At 45.8% G+C, this 12,112-nt stretch overlaps 1 protein-coding gene across 1 annotated transcript in view; it reads left to right on the top strand.

Moving 5' to 3' along the window:
• LOC145411432 (calcitonin gene-related peptide type 1 receptor-like) overlaps positions 1-11,524 on the top strand; it is a 58,682-nt gene extending 47,158 nt beyond the window's left edge. Inside the window, exons 6-13 of the mRNA XM_080281472.1 lie at positions 779-895; positions 3,662-3,845; positions 4,906-5,026; positions 7,099-7,255; positions 7,733-7,863; positions 8,542-8,627; positions 8,894-9,074; positions 11,402-11,524. Coding sequence (XP_080137598.1) covers positions 779-895; positions 3,662-3,845; positions 4,906-5,026; positions 7,099-7,255; positions 7,733-7,863; positions 8,542-8,627; positions 8,894-9,074; positions 11,402-11,524 — 1,100 coding nt within the window. The remainder of the gene's footprint in view (positions 1-778; positions 896-3,661; positions 3,846-4,905; positions 5,027-7,098; positions 7,256-7,732; positions 7,864-8,541; positions 8,628-8,893; positions 9,075-11,401) is intronic.
• Positions 11,525-12,112: the final 588 nt, after the last annotated feature.

Raw genomic sequence — 12,112 nt, 5'->3', positions numbered from 1 at the left:
ATGCTGTAAGGTCTTGCACTGAGGTCATGCTGTAAGGTTTTCCATTAAGGTCATACAGAGGTCATTGTGTAAAGTCATGTAGTTAAACCGTAAGTTCACACAATAAAGTCATGGTGTTAGGTCATGCAGTAAGGTTGTGCTATAAGGATATGTAATAAGTTCATGCAAAGATCGTGTTGTTAGGTCATGCAGTAGAAGTTGTTGCCGTCAGGTAGGTGGGTGTGCGGGCAGGGAGGCAGGTTTTCGAAATGTAGTGAGGTTCATGCAGCAGATAACAAAGCTAGAGGTAGGTAGGTGAGGCCAAGGTGTCTTCATCATCATCATCATCACTGTCGTCGTCATCTTTACCATTCTCTTTGGAAAGCTTGAATGATAAGTATAGTAGTAATATATCTCTCCCATACCCTCTTCTCTCCTCCCTCCCTCTCTCTCCTGCTCTCCTCTTTTTCTCCCTCTCACTCACCCATCTGGCCTCTCCCTTGCTCTCTCTTTCCTGACTGCTCTCTCACCTGCCTCCGCTTACTCCAACGTACCCTCCGCTCTTCCCTCTCCCTCTCTCTTCCTCCTCTCTCCCCTAACCCTTCTTCTACGTATCTTCCCCCCTCTCTCCCGCCCCTACTTTTTCCTACCCTGGCTCTCCCCGCCCCACTCTCCTCTTGTATGTCCTCTCTCACCCTACCTCGCTTCCACTCTTTCTCCCGTCTCCTGTCTCCCTCCCCCTCTGTCTTCTATCTACTGTCTTCTATCTTTATCATTTTTTTCTATCCCTTCCCCCCAGGTCAGTGTCCTCACACGTGGGATGGATGGCAGTGCTGGGACTCTACCCCCCCGGCCACACAGGCGAGGCGGCCCTGTCCTGCATACGTGTACTACGATAGGGTACCTTCCTGCACAAGTAAGGCAAGATGGAGTTGGTCATGGTGGTGGTGTTTCTCTCTCTCTCTCTCTCTCTCTCTCTCTCTCTCTCTCTCTCTCTCTCTCTCTCTCGCGGTAGGTCAAAGGAGCGTAGGTGTTAGCGAAAATGTTAACGCAAATAATTAGTGTTTAATCTCCGCCTACCAGCATAATTGCGATGTTGCGTTGGTTGGCAAATATTCCCTCGAGGCGTTAAGACCTGGGAGTTTATAATGGCGTGGGTGTGATGCAATGTTGAGAGAGAGAGAGAGAGAGAGAGAGAGAGAGAGAGGGAAAATTAAAAAGGGAAAAGGGGACTTGAGAAGGGGGGAGGAAAGAAAAAAACAGGTGTAGAGGAGAGATGGAAGAGGAAAATTAAAAGGAGAAAATGGAATTGAGAGAGAGAGGGGAGGGGGGGATTAAGGGAAATCCATGCTTGCTGTGGTAAATATGTGATGTTTTTCCGTAGACCACAAGTTGGTCTCAGGTCAAAAACAAGCTCCACACTCCCACCCCAAGCCGATTATCCCAACACTAACGGGGATGCAGATGAAAAAGTAATAAAAAGTGAAAACTCAAAAAAAGCACTCAGCCAGCGTTTTCAGCCGTCATCACCAAATAAATAGGTGTGTGTGTGTGATTTGCTAGTGTACGACCTCTATCCTACTAGACGAATACTTTTACTGCCTTACATAGCCAGGTAATTCTTCGGTCTCAGTCTGCCTTGTTAAACAATATCAGGGACTGCATACCTTCGCCAGCGCCATTAAAATTTATATATTCCTGCATCCGAATCTATACCCTGCCGTAATATTTAATCACTTCATCCTTGACCCTCTACGCACCAATCCACCAAATCACACTAAAATCCAATAACAACTTTTTGAGATTGTACACAGACAAAGACACAGGTGAATACACAACCTCCGTCCAATTCCGTTGCTGGAGGTAATAATAATAAAAAAAAAAAAACACCAATGAAAGATAAATGAAAGGTCAGAAAGGTAATAGAAATAGAACATTGGGGTGAAAATGGTGAATGGCAGAAATACGCGTGGGAAAAACAGGGCGATGTGCACCATTGGAAAAACAGGCTGGTGGCGAGGCAGCTTATAGACGAGAACTCTAGGGAATCGTGTGGTTGTCTGGTGTTTGAATTCATTATCTGTGTTAGGGAAGCCTTGATATAATTATGGGGTCTATAATCTCACTCACATAGCCTTGTCAGCAGTAAAATTAACCCACAACCTCCCAGTCTCAATTTATATCTCTAAATTGTCCACAAGTCACCTTCATTTTGTCTTGGTGTTCATATTTGTCTTAACTTTGGCAGGGTTAGGGTAATTATAGTTTAAGATTCACACTTATAGCCATTTTATCATATCTCTATTATTCTAGATGTAATATTAACAAGGTTGGTTTATTTAGGGGTCCCGTATTATTTTAAATGACTGGAAATTATATAACATCCTTTCCTATGTTGTTTTTCTTGCACGTTAAACATCAGTATCGTTTTGTATGTGATTGACGTAAAACATATTTACATTCAGGCCCTGTCAAGAGCATTCTCTCTCTCTTGTATGATGCTATATCTATGTATTCTTTTGACGCTGCCCCTTCACAGGATGAGGTGTGGGGTGTCCAATAAACTAGCCCCATTGGGGTCAAATCAAATCAATCTCTCTCTCTCTCTCTCTCTCTCTCTCTCTCTCTCTCTCTCTCTCTCTCTCTCTCTCTCTCTCTCTCTCTCTCTCACACACACACACACACACACACACACACACACACACACACACACACAAAATGCAGTTTCTTGTCTTTTTTCTCTATCTCCAACAATGACTCTAGCATCTACGCACCTCACTATATTCCTTTTACCGTAACGTGGCCTAAATTTGCCATCTCTCCATCCTGAATGTTGGGTTGTAGTAATAGATGAACACTGTGATGCTGCCCACAAAGAGGTGTTGATGATAAGGATGTAGAGTCTTAGTATTATCTCTTTCTGCCGCTCAGCTGTGTGAACTAAGCTTCAATAAATATGCTTAATAAAAACAGGAAAGAGCTAGGGCACTTAATTAGACAGACAGATAGATAGGTAGATAAATAGATATATAGATAGATGGGTCCCAGATAACAGCCTCAAAACGTACCCTTGTTTACACGTGTAGTCACAGGTGTTAGTGAAGTCTGAGTGCTATTCTTGATGGCCGGGTACATTCATAAGCACCTCTCTTTTGTCATCTATAGGTGGGTACATTAATAAGCTCCCATTTATGTGAACTGTGGGTGGATTTGCCCCCGTCCCCTCCCCTCTGTTTCATTACACTCTTTTCGCTTTAACTTGATCTAAAATTGCCATGTGTGGGTCTATTGATAATCTCCCCTCTTGTGTCCACTATACTCTCCTCACTTTACCTTGGCCTAAAAATTGTCATCTCTCCATCTTGAAGGCTGAGTCGTAATGAAAGGTTAACATTAGACTGTAATGCCTGTCTCTCCATCCTTTTCTCCAGTCCACGGCCTTTACGTCTGTCTGTCTGTCCTTCTATCTCACTGTCTGTCCATCTGCCTGCTTGTCTGTCTGTCCATTTACCTGTCTCATCCACGTACAGAGGAAGAACGAGTATGTGCCTGTGTGTCTGTCTATCTTGATTCCTTTTGTCATTTTTCCATTCTTGTATCCACCCATCTACAGTATTTATCATTCTACCAGTCGAAATTTTTATTTGTATGTCGGTATGCCTATATACTTATCCACCCACAGAGGAGGCCACGAAGCGGTGTGAGGCCGGTGGAGTGTGGTACCGCAAAAGGGGGAAGGAGTGGAGTGACTACGGTTCATGTGGAGTGCAGGAGAACATACGCCGCCGCCTCTACGTGCACATCGCCGCCTACAGCCTCTCCGTCGCCGCCCTCCTCCCGGCCCTGTGCATCTTCTTCTCCTACAAGTGAGTGGATGGTTGTGGCGGTATATAGAGGGAAAATTGGAAGACTGATCGTGGGGTAGGAATTTCCCGAGACGATAAATTTTGCGCTGATGATGAATTTTGCGCTGTGAGTTATCGTTCTTTACTATTGTTCATAATAATAATCACAAATCATAAAATACAGCCAGTAGGAGAAACAGTCTCTCTCTCTCTCTCTCTCTCTCACATTTCTTTGCTTCACTAGCGCCATCTGGACCCTAAAACTTTACGTCTCACTCCACTTCGCAATTATGGTAATTTCTGGAACCTCTGTGTCTGCTGAGAGAGAGAGAGAGAGAAAGAAAGAGAGAGAAATTTCCCCTCTCCCCTAACCCCTTCACAGCTCTCAGACGATTTTCTTGGTTTTCATGGTAAAGGAAGAGCCCTATAGTAGTGAAGGGGTTAATGAAGGCTGTATCTAACCCCTCCAGTTCGAAAAGTCACTCCAAGCTGCGTAAAATCGTCTGGTGGCAGTACGAATGAAACATATCAGATATGCTTATAGAGTACAGTGACACAGCGCCAAGAGTTTACCCTTTGACCTGTGACCTTGACCTTTACTCGTGACTTTGACCTTTGGTGGATCTGTACCCCAACCTCAACTCTTCTCCTTTAATTCCTCCTCTCCCCAACCGCTCCCCCCTCCCTCAAACCCTCCCTACAGACTCCCTCCCTGAACCTCTCCTTCCCTCAAACCCCCCCCTCAACCTCTCCCTCCCCCAAACTCCCTCCCTCAACCTCTCCCCTCCCTCAAACTCTCTCCTCAGACTCGCTTTCTCAACCTCTCCCCTCCCCTAACCCCATCCCCCAACCCCACTTCTTCCCCTACATGATAATTTTACGTGGTGTTTTTCTCAGACCTATTTGACTACGCCTTGTGGTCTAGTGGTTAGGACGCGCCAGTGGGAGTGACGCCTTGCTTGGCTTCGATCCTGGTAGCCAAGCCTCGGGACCCTACGCCTCTGTGGGGTAATATGGGACCGATTACTATTTATCTTATTTATTGATACACTTATTTTATTACTCCTTTACTCCCCCCCAGGCAGCTAAGAGTGCATCGTTTCACCCTCCATAAGCACCTGTTCCTCAGTCTGCTTTTGGAGGCCGTGGGGACTATCACGCTTCGGCTGCTGCAGATCTCACACAACGCCACCATAGAGCAGGTTAGTGGGAGAGAGAGAGAGTTTGTGTGTGTGTGTGTGTGTGTGTGTGTGTGTGTGCGCAGGGTAAGGGATAGGTGTGGGCAAGACAGCCTGGGTGACTTTTAATATCCTCTCAGTAACAAGGTGGACGTCCAGGTCAGGGCAAGGTGGGAAAAAACACACACACACACACACACACACACACACACACACACACACACACACACACACACACACACACACACACACACACACACACACACACACACACACACACACACACACACACACACACACACACACACACACACACACACACACACACACACACACACACGCACCTGTTCCTCAGTCTGCTTTTGGAGGCCGTGGGGACTATCACGCTTCGGCTGCTGCAGATCTCACACAACGCCACCATAGAGCAGGTTAGTGGGAGAGAGAGAGAGTTTGTGTGTGTGTGTGTGTGTGTGTGTAGGGTAAGGGATAGGTGTGGGCAAGACAGCCTGGGTGACTTTTAATATCCTCTCAGTAACAAGGTGGACGTCCAGGTCAGGGCAAGGTGGGAAAAACACACACACACACACACACACACACACACACACACACACACACACACACACACACACACACACACACACACACACAGAGCGAGAGTAAAAGTCCTGTCGCCTATCCCGTTTCTATCTCCATTCGCTTAGAGAATCAGGGCCATTAAATCACTGCACACACACACACACACACACACACACACACACACACACACACACACACACACACACACACACACACACACACACACACACACACACACACACACACACACACACACACACACACACACACACACACACACACACACACACACACACACACACACACACACACACACACACACACACACACACACACACACACACACACACACACACACACACACACACACACACACACACACACACACACACACACACACACACACACACACACACACACACACACACACACACACACACACACACACACACACACACACACACACACACACACACACACACACACAGTCCTGTCGCCTATCCCGTTTCTATCTCCATTCGCTTAGAGAATCAGGGCCATTAAATCTCTGCTGTCTTTATCTTTAGACAGTTAATCAGTGTCGGTTGCTGCGGACTTACCTGGCTGATTTTTCGAAGTCCATGGAGAAGGAAGCAGAAGAGACGACAGGACTTTAGTTGCTAGCACGTTCGACTGTCGTGCACACACCATCATGCATACCTTGTCATGTCCAGCTCACAATGCTTACCTTGTCATGTCCAGCTCACAATGCTTGCCATGTCATGCACACCCGATCATGTATGCCCTCTTGTCATGCAGCGCCATTATGCACACCATTGTCAAGCACGCCACCGTCATGAGACCGCTCATGGAGTCTCGTCAGGTACATCTAGTTTTACACACCATTGTCCTGCCTACCCCTTTCATGCACACCTTTGTACAGCACACCCCTGGCATATAATCTCGTGCACGCCCTGTCATGCACACACTGGCAGTCATGAATACCCGTCTTGTTCTCTTGCACAAAATTATACGTTTCCGTCATGCACAAGCGCCACCCCACTGGCTGCGTGGCGGGTTGTCACGTGCTGCCCCACAGACTGTTAACAATGGCCCCAGCTGACGCCATTCACTCCACCCCAACACCCCTTCCTATATCTCCACCACACACCCCTCCCTGTTGTGCACTCCACCCCCCCCCCCCCTCCACACACAGATACACACCGCCACTCCGATTTTCCTCTCCCCCTCCTTCCTTTCTCTTCCTTCCTTTCCCTCCATCTTTCCTTTTCCCTTCTCTTCTCTTCCCTAACGTAACCTAACCTAACCAAATCTGCCATGATCTAACCATCGCACTTGGCCTGACCTTGCCTGACTACCTAACCTAACCAAACCAAACTTAGCTTAACTTCACATATTGCCCGGGGCTTTAACTAGACCTGACCTGACCTGATCTAACCTAACCTAAACTCACCTAACAAAACATAGCGTGGCATAATACCATAACAAGCGCTACGTAACCCTTCTCTGCCTGCCCCCAGAGCCCCGGCTGGTGCATAGCGCTGACCCTGCTGACTAAGTACACCCGCATTAGCAACTACATGTGGTACCTGAGCGAGGGGTTCTACCTACACAAGCTACTCGCGTCCGCCTTCGCTGAGCAGAGCAGCCTCGTCATCTTCTACCTCATCGGATGGGGTGAGGGGAAAGGGAAAGATGAGGGGAAGGGGCGGAGGGGAAAGGGAAAGATGAGAGGAAGGGGCGGAGGGGAGAGGGAGAGGTGAGAGGGAGGGGAAGGGTGAAGAGGTGAGAAAGGGTCAGAGTGAGAGAGTAATAGGGAGAGAGAGGGGAGAAAGAATAAGAAAGTCAAGGGGGAAAGGTCTTTAGAGATTTTTACCAAGTTTTGTTAATAGTATAGTTAGCTTGTTTCTTAGATATTCGTGTAGTATTTTAGCACATTTCTCAGCAATATTTTAATACTGATAAGTATATTTTAACTGTTCTTCCGAGATTTGTGCCTAGCGACTTTCCAACACTTTTTGAGAACAAGAGAACATACCTTTACATATCTAACTCGCCTGCTACGCCTCCTGACACGCCTCTACGCCGTCTGTACCTCCTAACCCGCCTTCTGTCCCTCCTGTCGCGCCTCCTAAACTTCCTGTTGCCCCCCAGGCTTCCCCCTCCTGCCGGTGGGAGGGTACAGCGTGGCACGGGGGCTTCTACACCCAAACGAACATTGCTGGATCCTGCCCTGTGGCCCTCTGGAATGGGTCATCAAGCTGCCCCCTGTCCTTGCCATGCTGGTGAGTTTGTGGATGGGGAAGGGAAGTGAGGTGAAGCTGGGACATGATTTAAGGTTTAGAAATGACGAGAAAGTGAGGACAGGTTCAGACAGGTTGAATTAAAAGAAGTGAAATATAGACGAATATTTGTCTCCAATTGTACAAGCCCAGTGTAGATAAATAGATCGGTAGATAGACAGATACTCAGATAGGTAGGTAGATAGCTTAGAAGATGTGGTACAACTATAGCTACCCCTTTTATGTATTAGGTTATAGACTGATACGTACTAGATACAAACACCAAAATATAAATATGTTTATAATTACAGATGCATATATAGAAATGTGGTTACATGAATAGACAGCATGGTAGATTGATAGATATACATACGTAGATATCCCAGCTCCTTCAGTGCGAGGACATTTTTCAAGTCCTGCAACTTCCGCACCATTTTATGCAACTTGGGGAGACTGATTGTTAGTGAAAAAGTGAATGAAGGAAATATGTAATTACCCACTTCGAAAACTGTCTCCAAAGCTGCATAAAGCAAGGAAATAGCATGAATAAGAAGCAAATTACATCCTGCTGCTGAAAAGGTTAATAGATAAAAAGTAGATATATGAATTAATACAAAATAGATATATATAAATTGAAATGATAAAATGGATACACAAATTGATAAATGTTGTTGTCCTCAGATCAACATCATCTTCCTAGTGAACATCATTCGCATCCTGGTGAGCAAAGTGAGAGCCACGAGCGGTACGGAACACAGTCAGTACCGGTAAGTAGGCCACTAGTACCAGTCAAATACCAGTCGGTGGGCCCCCGGTATCAGTCAGTACTCTCCGGGTGTCAGTCAGTAGTCCCTCAATGTCAGTCAGTAGTTCCCTGGTATCAGTCAGGAGTCCCCTGGTATCAGTCGGTAGTCCCTCCGTATCAGTCAGTAGTCCCGTGGTATCAGTCAGTCCCTCTGCAGATCTCTCTCTCACATTCCATACTTAATTCACCTCACTCAGTCACAAACATTCAATGGCATTTTTCTTGCAGTAAGGCGGTACGAGCGACGATGATGGTGGTGCCGCTGTTCGGGCTGCAGTACGTGGTGACCATCTACCGTCCACAGGCGCTAGGGTGCGACTGGCTCGACCTCTACCAGATCTTCAACAACGTCATCGAGGGCAGCACCGGGGCTGTCGTTGCCATCATCTTCTGCTACACCAACGGGGAGGTGAACATTTATTTATTTACTGTATATTGGACAGTTACCTTTTAATGTTTATCTCTAGTTTGCCCTTAAATGTTCATCGTCACTTTTCCTGTTTTGTTGCACCAATGGGGACGTGAATTTTTATTTGTCCGTTGATTTTAACACACCCGTTTAATGTCTGCCGTTAGTCATGGTCCTCTACATCAGTGGGGAGGTGATCATTGACTTATTTACTTATTAACGATCACTTATTTTCCGTTGATTTGGGCAGTTACCTCTTCAGTGTCCATCTCTCGTTTTCTAGTTCTGCTGCATCAACTGGGAGGTGAACATGACTAATTTTCCTTTTTATATTTACCTACATTTATTTATTTTACCAGTGATTGTGGGAGCTGCCCCTTTAGTGTTCATCTTTACTGGCATAAACACTCCCAGATTCTTTTTCTTAAGGTCTCTGCTGAAACCTTAAATCGGAAAGTGGAATCCAAACTCCTGAATACTGAAGGACATTTAGGAACGCTTGTGGTTATTAGGTATGGTTAGCCTGCATCCCATATTACAGAACGCAGTCAGCAAACACATATAGGAAGGGCAGATACGTTACATCATCATCACGCTCTTAAAAAATAAATAAATAAATAAAAAGTGTGCGTCCCATTTTTCGATTTCATGTTTAGGCATATGACTCTTAAGCCTGTATTGACGTCAAGTAAGGAGGGTCCCTAGCACCTCTTCCTTAGCGATTTATTTTTGGATATGGCGGTTAATATCCTTGTGTACGTTATTTATGCAGAGTATGGCAGTGTTAGATGGATTTATGTAACAGAATTGTTTGTGTAATAAGTAAAGTAAATCGCATAGGAAAAGGTGTTAGGGAGCTTGTTTGAGTACGGGCCTTTTCTCAGTAAAATAAAATCTGGCATGAGGTGGAATAGAGGCTTAGAGTTGTCCCGAAAATGTAAGAGTTAAAGTGTGTGTGTGTGTGTGTGTGTGTGTGTGTGTGTGTGTGTGTGTGTGTGTAAAATAAACAGCTTAATTTACTCACTGACTGATTGATGTCCGTAATTATATGTTGGTAATTGATGAATGTGTTGTCATGTTTTGTTGCTTTTGTTGATGGTAGTGGGGGTTTGTCTGTAGTAGTTGTAGTTGTTGTGTCTGCAATTGTTGTTTTTGCCTGAAGTAGCCGTTGTTGTGCGTGTGTAATTGTCGTGTTGGTGTTGTTTGTGGAGTTAATTGTGTACCGTTAGTTTAGCCAGCCAGCGGAGTGATAGTGGAAAAAAGAAAACTACCAAACATTTTCTCCTCTCCCCTCCCCTCCCCCATTCTCTTGCCATCCCCCATCTCCCCCTTCCTTCAGTCTTCTCCTCCCAGTCACCCACCCCTCTCAACCCATCTCCTCCCTCCCGGCCCCTACTCCATCACCCCTCCCCTCCCCTCCTCCCCTATTCCCTCACTCCGTATCCCCTCCCCACCCCCTGTTCCCTTTCTCCATCTCTCTTACTTTTTAATAATTTTATTGTATTTCATTTCCTGTTATTTTTCTTTGTTGTATATTATGTGGCTAACATAAAGTCTAGTATATTTACGTACTTTGTGCACTTTGCGCATAACTCCATAATGGAGATTTTCAGAACATTTTAAATCAGACTTATTATAGCAGCGGATAACTATTTATCAGCTCTTAATTGCCTTGCATGTATTATGCCATTGGTATTAAAACTTGATACTAGTGGTCATAATATATATCATCATTATCATCATCATCATCATCATCATCATCATCATCATCATCATCATCCGGTCCTCCTTTCCCTCCTTAGGGGAGGGTGAGGAGTAGCAACGTCCAGACAGCCCAGATTTGCTCAATCCAATGGGCCACGCTTCCATTCACTCACCATTCAAGCCCTCGGAATTGCGGCTGAGACATTGTAATCGTTGTCAGATTCTTGTAATCTGTGTGGCTGTTGGATCACAAACATTACAAAGGCATCCATGTCATTTATAGTCAGCCATACAAACGATAGCTTGCCGGGTGATGGACGCACCAAAGTGGCGAAAGATGTCCCATCTCTATTGCAAAATAGCAACGTGATCGTCGATGCACGAGATGAACACCCACAGAAGTAGACGAAAAGTTTGCTCTAAACAGATTTCGCGACAGCTGTCATCTTCATCGTACAGTACTTAGGGACGGAACAGCTTTTCTTGGTTGTTCACTGAGGAGGGTGAAATTGCTTGAAAGAAAATATTCGACTGTCCGTGTAAGTGTTGTCCCATCTTTGTTTACTAATAGGGTCTTTATGAGGCCGGTGGCACACTATGACGGACTGTGGGTGTTCCGGCAGGTCCTGGCGCTGTTCTCGAGGTCCTTCCAGCGGTATAAGATGAAGAGGAAGCTGGACAGTGGCCACACGCGCAACACGGGGACGCACGACGTAACAGGCAGGACCAACCCATCCCACCAGTAGCCCCATCCTGCATCCCGCCAACCCCCACACAGGTTCTTATATCTGGGTGTCAGTAGCTGTCGCATCACTGTATCTTTTTTTTTTTACCGTAGAGCCACTGCCAGTCTTTGCTTCCTAACTCACAGGCTTGGCAATTAAAGATTCTAGAGCGTCATACCTAAGGAGTGTACCTTCCTGTATGGACTGCTTCACTCAGCTTTGACCAAGTGTGTGCCCGCTACCTCCTCTGGGTTATCTTTTTTTACTAACCCGTTGGCGTTGTAGATCTGTGTGAGCTAGCTAATGAGGCGTGTGTCATGGCCGCAGTAATGCCAGCCTGTTTACCTTTTTGCCACATTAATATCTTCAGCTTATTCACTTTTGTTATGGTACAGGTCATTATAACTTACATCTCATTGATTTTGAAGAGAGAGCATATCCCACTTTCTTCCTACATTTTGTCACAGGCACTGAAAAATACAGTTAGATCATTTTTTTTTTTTAAGTGGAGGAGCAGCCCAGCCATTTGTTTGGCTAGAAGTGAGGATCCAGGAAACAAAAATAAAATTCTTGAGTAACGGCACGTGGTGACGGGTACCTCGCTGGCTC

The sequence above is a fragment of the Coenobita brevimanus genome, chromosome 89 (genome assembly GCF_032717465.1).
Source record: "Coenobita brevimanus isolate Jiangsu-jjx chromosome 89, ASM3271746v2, whole genome shotgun sequence".
Lineage (NCBI taxonomy): Eukaryota > Metazoa > Arthropoda > Malacostraca > Decapoda > Coenobitidae > Coenobita > Coenobita brevimanus.
This window is presented reverse-complemented; position numbering and strand designations above follow the sequence as displayed.